At 37.3% G+C, this 21434-nt stretch overlaps 1 protein-coding gene across 7 annotated transcripts in view; it reads left to right on the forward strand.

Annotated features, from left to right (window-relative positions):
- Positions 1-21434, forward strand: part of inpp4b (inositol polyphosphate-4-phosphatase type II B) — a 351939-nt gene that overhangs the window by 113573 nt on the left and 216932 nt on the right. For 4 of the 7 annotated variants that reach the window (XM_031895514.1, XM_012955592.3, XM_012955591.3 and 1 more), the window contains exon 5: positions 2754-2870. The exons of 1 other annotated variant lie outside the window; for it this stretch is intronic. In XM_031895514.1, coding sequence (XP_031751374.1) covers positions 2754-2870 — 117 coding nt within the window. Of the gene's footprint in view, positions 1-2753; positions 2871-2927; positions 2970-21434 lie in introns of those variants that run through there. 2 more of the 7 variants (XM_031895516.1, XM_031895515.1) reach the window with 2 other exon arrangements.

A 21434-nucleotide genomic window follows, 5' to 3' on the forward strand; every position in this document is an offset into this window, starting at 1 on the left:
TTACAGAAAGGCCCAGGTACCAAGAATTCTGGATAATAGGTCCCATACCTGTATATACTGTGTAATATTTAAAGTGTCTTGTTTTGTGACAAGCCCAGCTGTGAATAAATCATGTAAACATCTGCTTGAGATCTGGGTATTGCTGTCTCTTACTTTAAAAAAAGGTATTATCACTTCAGCCATTTAAGTGAATTCCAATAACTGTTATACACCTCACAGGGTTAGAGACTATATTTTCACACACCTAGTGGGGTATGAACTAAATAGTGCATAAAATAGTAGTGTTACTGCTGCTGGGCACTTTTTCTGATTGTATTCCTGCCTAAACACTAAATCATACTGGGGCATATTGGAAGCACTACAAATTAATAGCATTTTGATGAAAGTTCAGGAGGCTGCTCTGACACACACTCACAAAGTACTATTTATCTTCTGAAAGAGAAAGTAGCTTAATATCTATTTATAGTGCAAAATCTCTGCGGTGCTCATGTAAATGAAATATGGAGATAACTATAAGGATATTAAGTGCATTTGAAAACAGCTGTTCTGGTGGTATATAGGCCAAGCGGGTGTTATAAAATCAGGGGGAATGGATAAAAAGGCAACTGTCAAGAACAAAGTGTAAATTTGTACATGAAACTGACACTAACAGGGTTTGCAGAAACAGATATCATTGTCAGTAGAATTTAATCCCCAAATGCTTCTGTCATTACAGCTGGGTTCATTGGTTTGCCTTAATCAGCATAGTTCCTAGCTGTTTGTACAGCACATGTCCCATCCAATAGAGACACAAAGCACAGAGACAGCTGGCCCTAAGGAAGCACTCTTTAAAACAGACCGACATAGGATATAAACTGTTTATTGCTGCACAGTAATAACAGTTACCGGTGAATGATGACAGAGATATCCATTCATGATAATTGCTTAGCTGGTTCTGTTTTCCAAAGTATCCTATTCAATCTCTATCATAGATTTATGACTAAGTACTAGATTTAAAGAAATAGCCAAAGTAGGTGACTTTGATAAATAGATATTTCTACAGTGTCATGCCTTTTGCAGAACCTAAAGGATGTAAGGCCAAAAATATGTTGCCCCATAAAAAAAAAATTATTCAAAGCAACTTTCCAATAGATAGTAATTGCACATTTTTAAGTTGATTTTAAAATTACTTGTAAATATAACTGCTATTGGAACCAGTGCTTGTCTGTCCCTTTCTGTTCTCTGTCCTGGTGGTGTTTGACTATTGAAACAATAGTAGCAGAAGCCAGTTAATTGGGAGAACTGTGAAGCAGCATTCAAGACTGGTTTCTGTTACATTGTTTCAAAAGATAGAACCAGCAGTGCTGTGAAAATGTTTAATGAATTCATATCAGAAGGATGCTTAGAAATATAGTTTCTTTAATTAGGCAAAACTTAATACCTATTGGGTATTTAGAATCCATGACATTGGGTCTGGCCTTTATCTGCCCTTTATCCTTACAACAGGAAGTCCTGAAAACAAGACGGAAAGGTTTCAAAGGAAATTGCTTTCCCAAAGGACACATCTGTATTTGATCACTGTACTCTCATTTACTTTCATTATGTTACTATTTATTCCTTGTTTCTTAAAAGCAGGAATTTTGTGCCCCTCAAGCACATGTGTGTATTTATTAACTCTGAAGAGTAGGAACTTTGTTAACTAAGGATGCTGGGAGCTGAAGTTACAGCAAATGGAAAAGGCCCTGTGTTGTAAAGACATTCCCTGTCCAGAAAAGCCAGAAGATAAGGCAACCTCCCAGTATCCCCATTTTCAGCTGGGAGCTTTAGTTCAACAAACTCTGCTTTAATATATGTATGCATCACTTTATATAGTGCTACTACGATACACAGCACTGTATACTATATCAATATAGAAATTTATACAGGGAGGAAAGCATTTTAATAAATACAGTAGTAATACATTCCTGGAATGGGCACTGCTTTTTTGCAGTTTCACACAGGCAAACTGTGTATTTTCGTTTAAGTTTTTCCAGAATTTATGCTATTTTGATGCAGCCCGCTTGTGAACATAAAATTGTGTTTCCAGTGTAAGTATAAATACATAGAGATTTAGGGGCAGATTTATCAAAATGTGAAGTTCAGAATTTTGTTTCTAAAAATTCCATAGGAATTAATAGAAAGTGGTTGAATTTCTGTGGTGAGGTCTAATCTCACATTTTGATAAATCTGCACCTTGGTGTCATGTGGTAAAAGACACAGTATGTATTCGGTCCCTGTCCTGTTAAGCTTGCAATCTAAGTGGGTGGATAATATACAAATTGGAGAGCAAAAGTTCAATACATTTTGGGCATTGGACCAGATAATATTCTAATGCTCCAAAACTTCCATGCATGTTGCCCATCCCTGTTATAAGGTTTTCTAGCTTAGACAACAAAGTATTATCCATATAGAGCTGGTAAATATAAGGCTAAAAGAGGGTCACTGGAAGAAAATGCCATAAAATATAATTGCTTATTCTGACTCGAAGAAAATCCTCCAGGCTTTAGCATCCCAGTAGTTTATAAATATTAGAGGTGAAAATAAAAACTGTTTCTGGTTTTCTTTTACTAAAGGCTGGCAGATTTCTTTTGTGTGTTCCCTTTAGATAGAACAGGAAGCATTCTCTAAAATCCTTCTGTTTGCCTACTTGTCTGCATGCATGTCTGTCAGTTGCTCTCTGAGCTTCCAACAGCTGCCACCTCTGTGCGCTCAGACTGTCTCCTTGTGCTATACAGGGAACAAGGGACCCACTGTTTCTGACTGGTGTGACGTTTCCTTCGGAGTATCCCATCTACGAGGAAACTAAAATAAAACTAACCGTATATGATGTCAAGGACAAATCCCAAGAAACCGTGAGTATCCACTGGCTGCTTAGCCTCTCATTCTTTTACCTGCGTCTGTCAAGTCCAGGACTTTTCCTAAGAATGCTCTCAAAGCTTGCAATGAGCAGGGTGAGTGCACTAGATGGGCCACGTTGTTGTGTTTTGTCTGCTCCCAGATTGCATTTTAAGGTGTTAAGTGAATGGTCTCAAGCCTGAGAGATGCTTTGTTTTCTTTCTCAGGCAGAAGTGACGGAACAGAAGCTCTTTAAAAATGCATGCATTACATTTATATTTGATGAACTCAACCCTATTGCTGTGAATGTGACCCGAGATGCATTCCAGCAGTGCTCTTTGCTGGGCTATATATCTTCTGGAAAAGAGGTTAACTAGAGATGTATTTAGAACTCATTGGAGCAGGTCTCATTCTTTACTGCAGCTTGAGAAAGGGAACAGATGGATTAAATTAAACACTGCAAATAACCTTACAAGAAATATAGCTCACGCAAATGGGCCTCTTCTCAGCAATCTGCTAACCTGTTATATCAATGTTAACAAAACATTTGGCAGAATGTCATTTCATTAAGGGTTTTTTTTTTAATTAAAATTAGCTCTTGCAGTTCTGTTGGCAAAGTACAGGGGTTTGAATAACAGATTCCTTATCAAACTTTATCATCTGTGCTTTGCATTTAATCTACAGCTCTTTGAAGCACACAGGAAACCAGGGATATAAAATTGCCATAAGTATTTGCTTTCTTTAACCCTTTTGAATCATGAGAAAAGTCTCTTTTGTTCAAACATTCTTTCATTTATGGCTTCACTTCTGAATAAGATTTATAAGTTTATTACTGTTTCTGTCAAATGTTATTTTGATAGTATTAACCACATTGTAAAGTTGCTAAAGTAGTTTTTGCATGCTCATGTCTGGCAAGATTGTTCTTGGGGGTTTTTGGCTACTATCTTTGGATTTAGTTTATTATTGGTGAATGTAAGCTACAACTAATAAAAGTACATACGCAAATATTCTTCATTGTTGGAACCAGTGCACATAAGTTTAAAAGAACAGATTGAAATGGTTTCAGTCATTTGATGTACGACAATGTTTAATTCTTCTTTCCAGTCAGATATGGTGAATTGTGCATTGTTCCTAGGAGGTCAGGATATGTGGCTATGCTGGTGGCAGCATATACTTGTACAGAGGTTAGAGAGAATAGCCATTGCTAATATGCATCCGTTTATGAAATGAAGAGATGCCAAACACAGTGGAGTTTGAAAAACTATTATATCCGCTATTTTGGTGTTTCTGTTCCAGTAATCATTCGGTTACAGTTTGCATAGTAAAATTGTGGGGCTTAGGATGAGAGGAGCCCGCTAGGCTTGTCACTCCTCCATTCTTGCAAGAGATTGAAGGAGACGGCCATCCAGGACAATCAGAGTATGGCTCAGGAGATTGTCATCATGATTGGATTTACCTAGAGAAATGTTAGTTGGCGCAGAAATCTAATGCTAATTACATCTCATGTATAAAGTTATTGCAAAAGCTTATAAATACCTCCGACATCAAATAAATGCATTTTCCACAGTGCTACAGTTTAGAAACAACTTTCTAAGACAAATAACTAACCTCCCAAGTGCCCTATGGACTGGTGGTTTCTGGTTATATATAAATATATATGTAAGGAATTTGTGGAGTATTTAGAGCATTGTATTGAAGGTCTGGTGTACCGATTGCTGTATATCAGTCTCACTCAGCTCAGTCTGTGACAGTACTTTTAATATATATTGTAAGTACTGCCAGTTAATCTAAAGTTTATAAACTGAACTACCCCCTCAGTTACTCTAGATCTCTATCTGACTTAAACCCTACAGTGACATAAGCAGATTAATCTGAGGGAGATTACTTGTCTGTGCAGAAGAATGTTTGTCATGAAAGCCAGAGAATGACGCTGGGAAATCTGAATACACAAATTGAAACTCTAACATCAACAAAACTCTTCTGCTGTTCAATTAAGTGGGACTATTAAATAAAGCCCTATTTAATTAACTGCAGCTCAGCTCCCATCAGGCAGGCCGATTTGACTTCCTTTTGACAGGATTAAAGCTGCTGATGTGAGGATATGCCGATTCCTCCTTTCCAAAAAGTCTTTGATATTGCCGCGTTAATGGTTTTTAAGTGGTCCTTTGATATGCCTTCTGTATATTACAAAATATATATTACATACAGTAGGTTCTGCATCACAGGCCCCAACTGGAAATCTGTACATTCTGGCGAACACTAGAAGGGTGCTGTAAGATGCCATAGAGCAGGACATATTGAAGGGGGGCATGTTGTGTAAAAAAAAAAAAAAAACGTGCCAGTGCTTTATACTCTTTCAAATTTACTGTATGATAGGAACCAATCAGCAGCTAGGCTGACCTGATAGGGAACTAAAGCCAATCCTGCTTGTGTGACTGCAGGGCTGCGACTGGCTATCTCCTCCTACTGTTGAGGTAGTGTGGTAATATTTAATCCAGAGTAAAACAAGCACCATATATTATTCTTTATTGCCTACAAGACTGGGGGGATTTTCAGGTATGCTATATATCTCATTTAAGGGCCTGTGGGTGGCTGTTTGGGCCTCAGTGTATTGGAAACACAAGGGCCTATTTTGAATCTCAGTCCTGATATGGGTTTATGTATTTCCCTGTTAATTCTGAGAAATATTCCCATCTTCTCTGCTTATGAAGAAACGATAATTCTTTGTTAAAGGGGCTGCAAACTTAAAAATACAATGTGATTACTATTGAAAACAGTGTCTGGTATTCCTTTGTTATCTGACTACATTTATCATTGAAACAATTTTGCATGAATCCATTTCCCAAAGTATGTATTAACAGTAGGAGAATCACTGACGTGCGCAAGTGTATGAGGGGACTGTACTTTTGCCTAGAGGGAAATTGACTAATACAAAATTGTTTTAGTTTTACATGTGGAAAGACCAACACTGCATTCATTAGCACTAAAGGAGGCCATACACAGGCAGATTTCAGCAACTGATTTGGGTCCTTCAGACCAATTTAGCAGCTTATCTGCCCATATATAGGCACCCCCTGACGGGCCTACTCGACCGATATCTGGCCTAAAATTGGCCAGATCTCATTCGGGTAGGTTTAATTTTCCCATCTGATAGGGAAATGTTGGGCTCGTTGATGTGGTTCTCATTTCGACAGTGCCTATGCCCCCTGTTTTATTTCAATCCCTTAGCCATAGAGCCAAATGAGCAAATTAGCCTGATATTGCCCACCTTAGTTGGGCATATAGGAAGAAGGTCTGCTCATTTAGTGACCTCTCCATATGAGTGGATCGCAATCTCCACCTTTTACATTTACCAATAACATAAACAGCCTACTTTCACTAGTTGAACATCATTTTGCTCTTTGGCGTGTTAGATCTTACCTGCAGCACGAGGCTTTAACATCCAACAAAAGCCACAAACAACAGGAAATTAACATAAAATAAAGAAAAACTCCTTTATTTTATTATGTATAAATAGTGGTGAGCGAATCTATGTTAGCTGAAATATTTGCAAAACTGCTGAAAAATTTGCAAAACACCAAAAAACACAGCTACCACACGACTCTTTTTTTGATGCAACCTCGACTTTTTGGGTGCAGCTGCAGCACTTTTTGACACAGCCGCAAGTTTTTTTTTACTTTTTTCACTATTTGACAGGACCATTACTTTTTCCTCACTCAGCAAATTTTCCACACAGCAAATTTTTGCTGCAGTTTCTCAAAAAGATTTGCCAATGGCGAAATGCAGAATTTTGCAGCAAATCCATGCCTGAAACTCGCTCATCACTACACATAAAGAAAATATTTTTTTTTTATTAATAAATAGAGTATCTTACTTTCTAGCAATGATCCAGAACTGTCATCCTAAGGAAGCCTTATAAATAAATGCATATAGGATGCCTTGCCCTTTAATTACTAAATAGATTGTAACTGTTTGATGATCATGTATAATAATCAGTGATGTCACTTTTGGAAAACCACAGAGACATCTGCTCTCAGGTCTCAATGACTTTTTGCCTTGCCATGAGCAGCCTTTCTTAAGTTTCCCTTGTTATATGCAAGCTGTCCTCAGGATTCAGTAGCCGACATAAACATGTTCGGTGTGCAGCTGTTCCTTACTAGAAAGCCAAAGCAGACAGATTGTTCTCCTGAAAGACTATATAATGCACTATTTATAATACTAAAACATTATCAGGAATAAGCTATGCATCTTAAAAATGCTGGAGTAAATAAGATATGGGTTGTTACCAAGTTGCATGGAACTATAGATTTTTTTGATACAGTGCACAGCTTTGGAGCTAAAAGCCAAAAGCCAAAACTGCATTAGCAATTGTTACAATTGCTGAATCTTTTCTGCTGCTCCTGCACACACTGTCCTCTTTACAGCTGTATAAGACAAAGTACGGGAAGAGAAGGCTAGAAACAAGTTACAGTAGATGAATTAAGAATAAAGCTCAGAGCACCCAGTAAAACAATGGCAACATCAATTCAATCTGCTGTAAATCTATTTCTTGCTCATGGTCAAAAAAATGTGTCATCATGGAGATAACATTTCTCATGTAAAACCAAAACTTTCACATGTACCATCTTGTAGTAAATCACAGTGTCAGGGTGACTGATAGCCCAGCACATGCATTGTACCTGATAAATTGCCATACCTGCTAAAATGACTTAATTGTGCCATTACACTGATACTAGGGATGCTGAAAGAAGCAAACTCCTCAATGTTAAACATGTGGGTAAAACTCATACTACCCCTATATGCCGGAAATAAATGCAATAAATATAAATGACTAGCTCTTACAGGAAATTGTTGGTTCCTTTCTATTCTTAGTAAACAGGACAGTGCTACAATAGGATGAAGATATGTTTATCTTTTATCTGGAATGATTGGGACCCAGGCCTTTCAGGATAAGGGATGTTTTTGTACTATGCCTTAAAGCTCTGGACCATACGTAACATTGTATAAGGCACAGTCATATTAGAGAGAAAAAAATAAGTCGGTCAAAAATCAAATACAGGTATGGGATCCCCCTATCCGGAAACCCGTTATACAGAAAACTCTGAATTACAGAAAGCCTGTCTCGCATAGACTCAATTTTAATCAAATAATTCAGAATTTTAAAACTGATTTCCTTTTTCTCTGTAATAATACTTGATCCCAACTTGATATAAATAATCCTTATTGGATGCAGAACAATCCTATTGGGTTTAATTAATGTTTTATTGATTTTTTAGTAGACTTAAAATATGGAGATTCAAATTATGGAAAGACCCCTTATCCGGAATACCCTTGGTCCGAGCATTCTGGATAATTGGTCCTATACCTGTATATGTTTAAATAGGACCATCTATGTTGGTATATCTGAATTGTAGATATTTCTGTTTATTTGTTGTTCTGGACAAATGATCCCATTCTAGCATAACCTTTAGTATTTATCACATAAATACAGTTCTTCTAATATCTAATGATGATCTAGTAGATCCCCAGCACTCCATTATAAAGCTTCAAGAGAAAATTAAAAACCAATTTTGCACACACTGAAGGAAAAATGTCTGCATTTTAGTAAAAAGAGACACGTTTAGTTACACGGTTTGTACAAAGTATGCATATATATATATATATATAGTGGATGTAAGATTTGATATGCACCCGGCTCCTGCTCTCTGCGTATGGTGAGTGCCGCTAAATCGGACTTTATATATATATATATATATATATATATATATATAAAACACAGCCAGCACCAAGGGTCTTATAGTTCAAAACAATCTCAAGTGTATTGCATGTATAACCAACGTTTGAAAAAGGTCCCAAAAGGGACCGAAACGTCGGTTATACATGCAATATACACTTGAGATTGTTGTGCTGGCTGTGTTTTATTTTGTATTTTGTATTCCGTGCAAATGGGCGGCTATTTATTAGCATTTTGGAGTGAGGTGCTGTCGTGAGAACTTTTTTTGTGTTTGTGTTTTTTTTTTTGTCTTGTTGTTATGTATATATATTTATATATAATATATATATATATATATATATATATATATATATATATATATATATATATATATATATATATAAAGAAAAAGAAGCCGCTCTCTCAGGACTTAGGTGCAAAAATAAAAAGTAATTTATTGAGTAGACGAACTGACGTTTCGGCTGAACACCTCAGCCTTTCTCAAAGTCAAAAACACATTCACAATGTGTTTTTGACTTTGAGAAAGGCTGAGGTGTTCAGCCGAAACGTCAGTTCGTCTACTCAATAAATTACTTTTTATTTTTGCACCTAAGTCCTGAGAGAGCGGCTTCTTTTTCTTCTTATCTCGGTTTCACTGTGAAGACTGCACCCAGGCGGATTTGAGATTTATACGTGAGTGCCAGTATTGCATTTTGACTATATATATATATATATATATATATATATATAATATAATATAAAACTAGAAAGAATATGCCACACACTCAGGTCTTAGATGCAAAAAACAAAAAAAATTTTTATTTGGATCAAGGACTGACGTTTCGGCGGCACAAGCAGCCTTTCTCAAAGTGCAGATGTGGCAATCAAACCCCCATGATAAACCCAGCATCTGGGTTTTTGCATCTAAGACCTGAGTGGGCTCCTGGCACCATCCACCCTCCTACAGCAGGTTTTATACATCATTTTTATACTCTACTATACTCTACAGTCCTCGATAACCCCTAGAAGTTCCCTTTCAAGGTAGACAGGGAGTTTTGGGCTAAGGATATTCATGTGGAGGGCTGTGGGTCAGCTTGACCAGGGGGACTTTATATGACATAATTTTATTATAATTCAGCCTGTGAATATTTTGGCCACTACATGGGGAAAATAGGTAGCACTGCCATAGGCCTTCATTTGTCTGCTGTGAGGTCCACTGTACAGTTTAGTGAGGAGGCCCAGGGAAGCTGGGGACAGCTTGAACTTATTTAACAGCTCCAACTACAGCTGGCTCATTGTGGCCTTGATTCATTTAATCTATTTTGACCTTCATAGGGCATAGTGATACATAATCAAGTCACAATGAGCTGCTATTTACCTTGCAGGGGGACAAAAGCTGGTTCTGTGGTTTATTGCACTGGTATCTCAGAGTGCATTTAAGCTGATGTTTTATGGAAAAGAACCTGTTCAGTCTATCACATTAAAATGTGTTAAGACTGCAGCTCTGAAATTTGAGTTGGTCTCTATCCTATTTATTTGACTACATTTTACTGCTGAAGCGCTATACCTTCCAGGTACATTGCCTGAAGTAAATGGGACAGAAACCTACAGATGGCGAAAGCTTATTACATCTTTTGTATTTTTATATGCATGGAAAAGTAACATCTGTGCTAGGCAGCAGTGCAAAACATAGTACCTCTCTAGGGCTACACTTACGTGCATCTTATTAACGGACTCATTATTTTTTCATAATGCAGTAGTGGACGCAGCTATTTCATGGAGTATGCTAATGCGGTCTGCTAATAGAATCTGAATATTAGTATAATAAATATATATTACTTTTATATGCATTAGTTATAAATGGACGACGATCTTGTTATATAAGGTAGTCTTCCACTAAAAAAATATATAGCGCTATAATGAAAAGTATAAATTGCTAGCATTCTGCATGGATAGAACATCCACTTTAAAGGACAGCAGATTATATGGGATTCACGAGTTTATTTTTGGGTTTTTTTATTTGTGTGTTAAAGGGGGAATATCACTGATAAAAACATACTCCCCAACTGTAGTGGATGCTTAATGAATCCTTTCCAGAAATAGGTTTTATTAAGCATAAATAGTTTATTATTGTGCTTCCTCATCCTGTTTTTTTATAATTGCAATGATATCTTTTGGAAAGGAATGTCTGCAATAAATAACCCTCAAGTAGTAGTCAGAATAATGAATGAAATTGCTCTATTGGCTTGTCAATTTTATTTTCTATTTCTGCAGATGAACTTCATGGGACCTGTACCATTTATTGTAACATAGTTGTTGCTGTTGAAAAGATTGCCCATTAAATCCAGCCCTTCATTCTTATGTTCTTATTCAGTTTCTATGTGACTGACTTTAATTCACCAGCAAAGGGAATACTCTCCTATATATTGTCAAACCATAATGTCATTTAGGGACACGTATACCTTCCACTGTAAAATATAACAAGAAGACTTTTAGAAGTCCTAGAATTTTTCTGTCACCAAAGGTCATGGAACTTCATGGCTACTGATATGCTCAGTAGTGGGTATATTATTTTTTTTATAATAGTGAGACTAACCCACACCATTTCACAGCAATTCTTCTATTTATTCATTCACCGTGCGTTCCACAGCTTGACTATATATATGTAGGAGTTATTGGCAACTTGTGGTATCCTTATATTTAACATAAGGGGCCACATTATTTATTAAACTGCATATATTTTCCAGGTTTTTCATAGCATTTTATATTATAAATGCATTACATTTTTACAGATGTAAGAAAATACATTTGAAGCCAAAAGCCATAAAGTCAAAGTAATGCATATTTTATTAAATCTCCTGTGCTAAATGTGCCAGTGCAATATCTTAGGTGGACAAGGAAACTTAAGATGGTTTAATGGATCAAGAAAACATTTTGCCAATTGCAGCAGAATCGGTAAACATTTTTCCCACGCCAAATTCATTGGGGTCAATGGGCTTTTTTTTGTGAGAAAAAACACATTTTTTTCAGCTAAACAAAACAGATGGAGAAAGTCTAGCACAGATTCATGAAAATGTTCTCCACTTTTCTTCACTCATCCCTACCAATGATATTAAATTGTCCAGAGCAGAAAGAATGAGATGACTTAACAAATGAGATGAGCATCTAGATGATGTAGGAAAGAATATGGCCATAGTAGACCGAAATATATTTTTCTGGTAAGAACTATTTCATCATAATCTCAGCTCTAGGTAATGTGGTGCTCGTGGGGGTTATCAAGCCCTAGAAATTCTTTGCTACATCAGTGCTGATAGAAACCAGTTAGTAAGTCGAAAGGAAAATTTCAACCCAGTTGACTGAAGTTGAAGCATAAGTAGGTCATACAGTAAGACAAAGATATACTGCACCACAGGACACTATGAGGGCATCATTTATTTGAGTGGCCAGTGGGAGGAGGTCTGTCACAAAAAATCTTCAGAAAATGTTAAAATGTGGTTGTTTATCATACCTGCAACACATCCTATGTTTGTTAGTCTCTATAGCAAACAATACTGGCAGTTCCTACAAGGTGACATTTTTTACACCAGCGTTCCTCCAAATAAGTCATGAATGATGTTAGAAGTTTTGTAAAGCCTTTTACCTTCAGCTATGAGATTTTATTCTCTATTTCTTTAGTTCTGAACTGAAAATCACTTGAGATATGATGAGCCCTTTACTTGGAAGCATCACAACTAGTCATTTTACATGTATCTGTTCAAGGATATACAAGAATATTTTAATATAATTAGCATTTTAACGATTGCTCAGTTGGGGTTACTTCCACAAAGATCTATTCACAGCAGCTTAACAGGACTATTAATATCTGAGCTTACATATGCTTGCTTTGGTTTTATTACCACTTTCCAGACAGTTTTATGTGAATGCACGAAAGTACTGTATAAGAGAATGCTAGAGAGAAAAATAGTCCAGTCTGCTTAAGATATCGCCCAGTATTGCAGAAGAAATATGGTGAGAAAGTCTTACTAAATAATTGAATGGCCTATATTAAATACTACATAGGAAAACATTTCTTATAATTCATGGTTTGTCAGTTTCAATACTAAGTAGTAGGTAAAAGTGACAACAAATAAATCAGTGCAGCCATGTTAAGGTATTTAATATAATGTTGACAGTATTCATTTTATCCAAGGTGTAGATTCCTGGCTTGAATGAGCAAGCTTTTAGTTTTACTTATAAATGTCTTAGTAAAAGTGGAATTTTTCCATATCTTGGTGAAAGAGTGTTCTACCTTCATTCCTATTTATATTTACCTTCAAGTTTAATATTGTCATAAGCAAAACCACCATTAACCATAACCATTCAACTTCATCAAGCTGATTAGGTAGGTCGGCGAAACTTTTTTGCCTCATGTGAAATTTTCCTGTGGCAAATTTTTGCCGCCTGCTTTGCAAAGCAATCTGCCAATGGCGAAACGTGAAAATTTGCCGTAATTCCATGCCTGGTGAATTATTTCACCCATCACTACCTCTTACCACTTATATCTCCATTAATTGCTCTTATTACCTGGTCTTTAACAATAAAATACAGTTCTCTAAGGATATTAAATAACTATGTTGTCTACAGATTATAAAACACTGTACCCATGTGATTTAACATGTCTACATTTATTAAGCTCCCTATCTTTAATGTGAAGGTCTGTATTCAAGTGGACCACTTAGGCTTGAAATACTGCAAAGCAATTTGCTTACTTGTCTTAATATGACTCTCTCTACCTTACCCCAAGACTTCCACTTCCACTTGACAGAGTTGGTGATTTCATCATTCATGCTTGTGATACAATGACGCGGTATGTTTTATAAAGTTCTCAATTATGTGGCTTGGGAAGTCACCCGGGACCCAATGTAGCTGGGTTAAATATAGAAATGTGACAAGGAGGCTTCAATTGCTTTAAGGTTTCACTGGTGGAAAATAAGAAAGTTCACATTAGTATAGCTTCATGGAAGTGTCATTTTGGAGATTTTGTTCTTAATTCCTCAATATTATATCACTTGTCACTTATTAAAAAGAAAATACAGTATTATTAATAGAAGGGATTACTAAGGTTAATAGTATGAACATAATAAAGCTAGCACATCAGTGGATGAAGATCTAATCAATTGAAGTGGCAGCAAGGTCACAGGCAACTGTGCCGCCCAGTCTAACCCTCTTTGAAGTAGATCTGGTGAGGGAATCCATCTGGAACTCACAGGGAGCAGTTTGATCAAGAGTCTGTTCAGACAGACTTGTATATCACTTCTCCAAAGTCATTCAGATTCTGCTTCACAGAAAAGATTTTTGTTAAAAATGTGACTTATTTAGCCAGTGTATGTTTTTTACCTCTTTTAATATAACCTTCTTTTCCCTTCTCTTTATCAGCATTATTGTTTGGTTTTAGCACCTGCCTAGTCCAAAAAAACCTACAATTTCATATTTTTTCTCTGATTATCCTGAACATTTTTAATAGCATAATATAGATTTTAACAGTATCTATTAAGCTATATCTGTATATAGTGGTTAGTATTGGCTTCACTGTTTACAGCAGTCCATCTACTTTATGGGCAGCACAGTAGAGCAGTTGCTTGAGTTCTAGGTTTGATTCAATCCAGGGTACTTTCTACAAGTCGTTTATGCTCTCCCTGTGTCTTTTTTCCCTGTGGGTTAATTGGCTCCTGGTTAAACAAATCACAGTTCTGTTTAAATGTTATAGGGACTGGGACTAAACACTGAATGATCAATAATAGCTCTGCGGAATATGACAGTGCTCTATAAAAAGTGTAACAAATAAAATAATGGCGAATAAGCTGATTGTGTTTAATCTTTATATTTTGAAACTGCAGCCCATAACTTGACAGGCGCATCGTTGGGACTTTGCCCTGCCCCTTAACCACCTACCACACCACTCCCTTCTGTCCCTTGGATCCCAAATAAATTACACAGACACCAGTTTGGATGAAAAGGGCCGCAGAACATTTATTAACAATAGACTTTTAATTTAGAACATACCATAAGCAAATGGCATAACCTGAACATATGATAACATATCAAAACATAACATTAAATTATGGTAAACATATCATGAACATATGATAAACCTAACTTGAAACGTTTGTATAACAAACAACCGCAACCATCCAATAACTGCACAACGTCACTCGCGCTGCCAGCTGCCATCCTATCCCGGAACCACCTACTCCTCAAACACTTCACCTCCTGATACACCTCCTTACCCCTGAGGTGCCAGGCGTGACAACCACCGATAACTATGCAACCATTGGTTCCCGGACTCAACTACCCCGGCTTCAAAACTTCTATACTAACTCACCTGTGTAGGGAGAGAGGGTGGGCGTTTTCCTGTACTGCCTAAGATGGAAGTGAGCGGGAGAAAATCCATCCCCCTTATTTATACCCTTGCCTGCATCATTCGAACTCACCAATCCCTTAACAGCTGGGCGTGGCTTAAATCCCCCTACGGCTCTGTCATGCCCCACGCTCCCTACACTTCATTACGGGTCACTGGTCACTTTATTTTAGAAGGTTAAAAAAGGCAAAACGGATGTGAGCAAAAACTTTTCATCTTGCTGTCAGAAGCTCCAAGCATACAAGTACTCATTAAAGTACTACTTTTTTCTTCCCTGTATTATTAGACCAACTTTGTACGACCACTTCCATTCAGTCTTTGCTTCAAATACTGTCACAAGGGCTGAATTTACTGAAAACATTAAAATTCGAAAACCACTGGAAATGTGAATAATGGCTTTCTATAAGGCACAGAACACTTTCTTTCCTTTAATAACTTTTATATTTATATGTAACATTATTTCTTTAGTATGCTGCCGCAAAGGAATTTCCAACATGTGGGCCTAAAGCTGACACTTAAAGGGATGGTTGACCCTTGCATTAACTTTTAGTATGTTAGAATGTCCTATGTCTTAATTTTTTAATTTTTATTATTTTTTATAGTGTTTGTATTATTTGCCCTCCTCTTCATCTTTTCATATTTTCAAATGGGGGTCACTGACTCCAGCAGCCAAAAAACTATTGCTCTGTGAGCTTACAGTTTTAATGCAATACATTTTATTCCTCATCTTTCTATTCAGTCCCTCTCCTATACATATTTAGGGGCACATTTACTAACCCACGAATCCGAATCCGAAAACGAACATTTTGCGACTTTTTCGTATTTTTGCAGGTTTTTTTCGGCGCCTTTACGACTTTTCGGAAATTGTCGCGACTTTTTCGTTACCAATACGATTTGCGCGAAAAAACGTGAGTTTTTCGTAGCCATTACGATGCGCTCGTATCTTGTCGCGAAACTTTCAGACTTAGCATGATTTTGGAAGCCTCCCATAGGACTCAATGGCACCCTGCAGCTCCAACCTGGCCCAAGAAAAGTCACCATATTGAAGCTTGAATGAATCCGAATCTTTCGTACTCGGCGCGAAGGCTACGAAAAAGTCGCGACTTTTCGCGCAAGTAGTAACGCTACAAAAAAATCGCCAGATTTTGCGCAACATTCGGAATGGCAACGAAAAAGTCACAACAATTTTCCGAAAAATTGCCAAATACCGATCATTACGAAAAAAACGCAATCGGACGCATTCGGCCAGTTCGTGAGTAAGTAAATGTGCCCCTTAGTCTCTTAGTCAAACTACTGCCTGGTTGCTAAAGTAAACATGAACTTAGCATCCAGATAGCTGCTGAAATTCCAGACTGGAGATTCTGAACAAAAAGCTATACAGGTATAGGACCCGTTATCCAGAATGCTTGGGACCAAGGGTATTCCTGATAAGGGGTCTTTCCATAATTTGGATCTCCATACCTTAAGTCTACCAAAGAATCAATAAAACTGCAATTAAATCCAATAGGATTGTTTTGCATCCAATAAGGATTATTTGTATCTTAGTTGGGATCAGTTACAAGATACTGTTTTATTACTACAGAGAAAAGGGAAATCAGTTTTAAAATTCTGAATTATTTGATTAAAATGGAGTCTATGGGAGATGGGCATTCCATAATTCGGAGCTTTCTGGATAACGGGTTTCCGGATAAGGGATCCCATACCTGTATAACTAAAGAACCCCAAAATAGATAATGAAATTGCAAATTGTCTCAGGATCTCTATTTTATGTCAAATTAAAAAATATTTTAAAGGTATACTGCCCCTTTAAGAAATCTCAGCATCTTACACATGAGCATTAACATGTTTTTTTACTGGTGAATCAAAATGCACGGCAAAAATCTAACGTGGATTTGCAGAAAATATGGAACTTAGGAAAACGTGAATCTGTATAAAGTTAAAAAAATCACTCATCCCTATGCATTAGTATTTGGGCAACTCCTAGAGCACAGAGCAGTACAGGATTAGTGTTGGGTTCATCTGAGTTAAGTACAGGTGATTTAGTAAGAGTAAGCAAATCACTAACCGCACATTTAATCTGGGTGAGGCATTTTTTGACCTTAAAGACCTGGATGGGAATGGCCTGGTTCTACCGCATTATAAAGCAATTTGCTACAAACAAAAAAATTTCTGAATACACACAACTGATGTGCATTACAGTGCTTCTGTATCCTCTTTAGACCCTTAGGGCATAAATGTGTGTTAAAGTGGAGTCATGGATCATAGGCACATACCTACTTTGCTTAGCGAAACAAATTAATATCAATTAACACGCTTGACCTAGTCACAACCTAACATAAGTCACCCAGCGTATATGATGAGAGCATGAGTGTCCTTAATTTGCAATTAAAGAAAACTAATTTGTCTTATTAAGTAGTTTTGCATTAATGAGCATTCTACCTCTACTGTCAGCTGAAACAAAACTACACAATGGGATGATTCTCTCCGTTTGTATTTTTGAAGACAGTTAAAGCTATATGGTATATGGAAATAGAGTAGCTTAGACAGCCAATGTCTATTTTAATTGTGTTATACTTACAATTACTTTATGCATGTTTGGTGTTAATTAGTGGCATGAAGCAAAAATTATGGAATTTATTTTGTAAATGCTACTAGAAAGGTGCAGTGCATTTACCCTTGTGTAACATAGTACTGTAGTTCCATTCATTCACTACTGTTCTTAACTTCTGCCAACCTGAATTAGCACGCGCTGCATCACCTTCCCACTAACACTTCTATTTCTGTCCCATCATTTAACCTGTGCACTAAAAGATTAGACTAATGTAATTTGGCCATGTGTGTATATTGCCAAACATAGAATCAGCCAGCTTAAAGGATAATGGCTAGGTATAACTATGGCTTTATAATATAGCCATATAGATTTGTAAGATAGCCAGGAGCATCTCACTCCCGAGAGCACACACAGACTCAAGACTGCAGAATAAGCTACATTTGGGCTCTTGAACTGACAAGTAAATAAACAGGTTACATATTTATTTGTAGAATTGACACAACTGGTTCAGTGGGGGAACTAAGAGTTGGATCATTTCTGTATTCAATGTTTAACAAGAATTTCATTTCATACAGATAAAACTTTCCTCCCTATGTAATGAACACAGTGTTTTGTCCCCCTAGCTAACATAAATAACTCCTACCATCTTCTTACTCTGCTGTGCCAGTTTGTTGATCATCAACATGTGCCCCTTGAAGGTTTGTACCTCTTTGCAGTATCGGACTAACATTGTCATGGAGGTGCTGCTATAGTTATTTTTGAAACTCCTTGAATTTTTAAAGCCAGGCTCATGTATTTTCTACAGATAAAATGGGCAGTTAGAATGTTATTTGGACAAATACTTTGCTGCTAAATGGATTTGAGATATATAATGTATCTAGGAACATAAACTAATCGATTCCATTGTATTCTATCTTGCTGTCCTCACAAGCCCTCATATCTGAATTGAAGGGCAATAGAATTATATTGGATCATTTCTAACACAACAAACTCTATTTTTATGCTTTTTTTTCTTACATTCAACAAAATATCAAGAAATGCATGATGAGCACACACATACTTAAATTGAAAACAATGATTTACACAAGAAATTAGTTTTAATGTGTTTTTCCAACACATTTAATATTATGGGTCCAGCTTAAGTTAGTTTTATGCATTCCACAACACTGGCAGGGTAAGGTGAAAAACAAAGCAAAAAAAAATTCCTTTTGAAATTTTAAAAAAATATATTTTTTAACTGAATATAAGAGTTTGCTACACAAGGGTGATATAAATGTACATGTGCTACTTGTTCCCCATGCCTCTATTGATAGTTAATATCTTTAACATTTTAATTCAAATGCTATCTCGACTACAATATAATCTTAAACAAAGGCCTCAAACCCAACCATGAAATGAAGTTAGGGCAATGGCACACAGGGAGATTCGTTGCCCGCAGTTAAATCTTGGCTACCGTGGGTGACCTCCCCAAAAGGCCTTTCCACTGGCAATAAAGTTAATCGCCTCTGGGAAGGCATAAACGGTACTTTGTTTTCCAAGGTTGCCTGAAGTTTCTTGCACAGGTAGCCAAGGTTTAACCTCAGGCAACTAATCTCCCTGTGTGCCATTACCCTTTGCTCATTATTTAGTTGTGAATAAGATGCATTGCAATGAGTTTGGTGCAATCAGCCCTTTTCATTTTCCTGCAGGACAGTGCATAGATGTTGCCCTTCCTTATGATAATCATTCACAAGATTAAGCTAGGTTATTGATATTTGTGGAAATGTCTGTTTTTTTGTTTTTTTTATTCATTTACAAAAAAAAAACTACATTTGGCTTGTTAGTCAAGTAAAAGTGTATTTTCTTCACTGGCTACAACAAACAAGTTGAATTTCCAGCACCGTTGCAACTCTTGTTTACAGTAGCAAGAAAACTGTAGGATTGTAGCCCTGATGACAAAGGATTAGTGAAAATCTCTGCTCCTGTATCTCCGCTCAGAAGGGGATTTGCTGCATACCTGAAATTAATGCTCTGAGTCAGATGCCGGCAGTTTGTAACCCTTTCACTGATACCCCAGAGTCCGACTTGGAGTTATTTGTAAATTTATCCAAACCATCTCTTTCTGTCTCTTGTTTATGCTGCAGTGGACACATTAGGTATAAAAATGCATGTCTATAAATAAACATACACATTTCCCAACGGCCTCTGTGGACTTTGGATGCAGGGGATTGGGCCGTGCCTAATCAGCTATAAATGAAAGAAGTAACCTAAAGGGAATTCAACTATAACACGGGAATAATAAAAATATATTTAGAGTTGTAGTTCTCATGTATTCTTTATGGCATGTTGTACCTTTGCTTAGTGAAGAATAATTGAATGTAAAGACTTGGAGACACATTTATCAGCATTCTGATTTGCATGGTTTTAGAGGTTTTTTAATAAAACCCCAAACAAACCCTGGGGTATTCTCTCATCCAGAGTATCTGCCTTCATATCCTTTTGTTTAGTTTTTTCACTGGGTGGTATGTATTGTTTATTGATGGATATTGTACTGTTTAAGATGCAATATTTTGGCTGCATAATGATTTGTTAAATAAAAATGTCTTTTAACTATAATACTTTCCTGGGAAAGTTTTTTTCTGGTGTGCAGGTTTTGTTTGGGGTTTTATTGGTATATATAATCCTCTAATGGGGGATTGTTGAAACCCTAGCACCTGGATATTTTATATATTTCATATATTTATTTTTTTTGATTGTTTGTAAAGGGCAAGAATATCTTAGCCCGGAGTGCCCTCCATTATCCTAGCTGTCCAACTTCTGTGGAACCGAGGGCCAGAATTTTTCTGGCCTACATAGTGGAGAGCCAATAATGAAAGCCAATTTTGACCACTCACCTTTTTTAAAACACACCCACTTCAAACCACACCAATGTTGTCACAAGAGCTTTTAAGACCATATCCACGTTAATGGTGGTAGTGCAGCAAAAACCAAATGGTTGTTGTAGGGATATCACCCATCATTCATATTTGGAAGAATTATATTGTGTCGAATTAAGACTTACCCTTAAATCCATATGTCTCCTCCCCCCCTGTGGATAGCACAGCAATCCTCAGCATATAATTACATACCATAGGGACTATATAATCACTATTTACAAATGCTAACAAATTTCCAGAACAACCCCCCCCCCGTCAGGTTCTCTTCCCACAGGCAGCATAGTGCAGGCAGAGTATGGCACACACAGGCAGCATATGGCAGGCAGAGTATGGCACACACAGGCAGCATAGAGCAGGCAGAGTATGGCACACACAGGCAGCATAGGCAGGCAGAGTATGGCACACGCAGGCAGCATAGGGCAGGCAGAGTATGGCACACACAGGCAGCATAGGGCAGGCACAGTATGGCACACACAGGCAGCATAGGGCAGGCACAGTATGGCACACAGGCAGCATAGGGCAGGCAGAGTATGGCACACACAGACAGCATACAGTGACACAATGCTGGCACTGCTCCTACAGTCTGTCTGACGTGTGAATAGTTGAACAATGTGGGTGCTAACAGTCTGAGCCCGAGGTGTAAACAATGCAGGGGGCCAGTTAATCTAAGCAATCATACCATTTAAAGCTTACAAAAAGGTAAGCAGTCACAGTAGCCAGTCAGGTGGGGGGCCACACAGGGGGGTGGGGGGCTGAAGGCCAGATGAGGTCTGCGGGCCGCCAGTTGGAAAGCCCTGTTCTAAAACTACTAATTAAATAAAGGTTGTTACAGTTTGCCTAGGACAGCTCCCACTGACTCAGCAGTTAAGAGTAATAAATATGCTGTCCACTCCCACCCAACAGTTCAGTGGTGTAAGTAATATGCTTAAAAAGACTAAAATCTCCTTAAAATACACATTGTTTGTGCATGTAACAGTGTTTTTTGGGACGGGGGTACCTAACATG

This window comes from Xenopus tropicalis, chromosome 1 (genome assembly GCF_000004195.4).
Source record: "Xenopus tropicalis strain Nigerian chromosome 1, UCB_Xtro_10.0, whole genome shotgun sequence".
Taxonomy (NCBI): Eukaryota; Metazoa; Chordata; class Amphibia; order Anura; family Pipidae; genus Xenopus; species Xenopus tropicalis.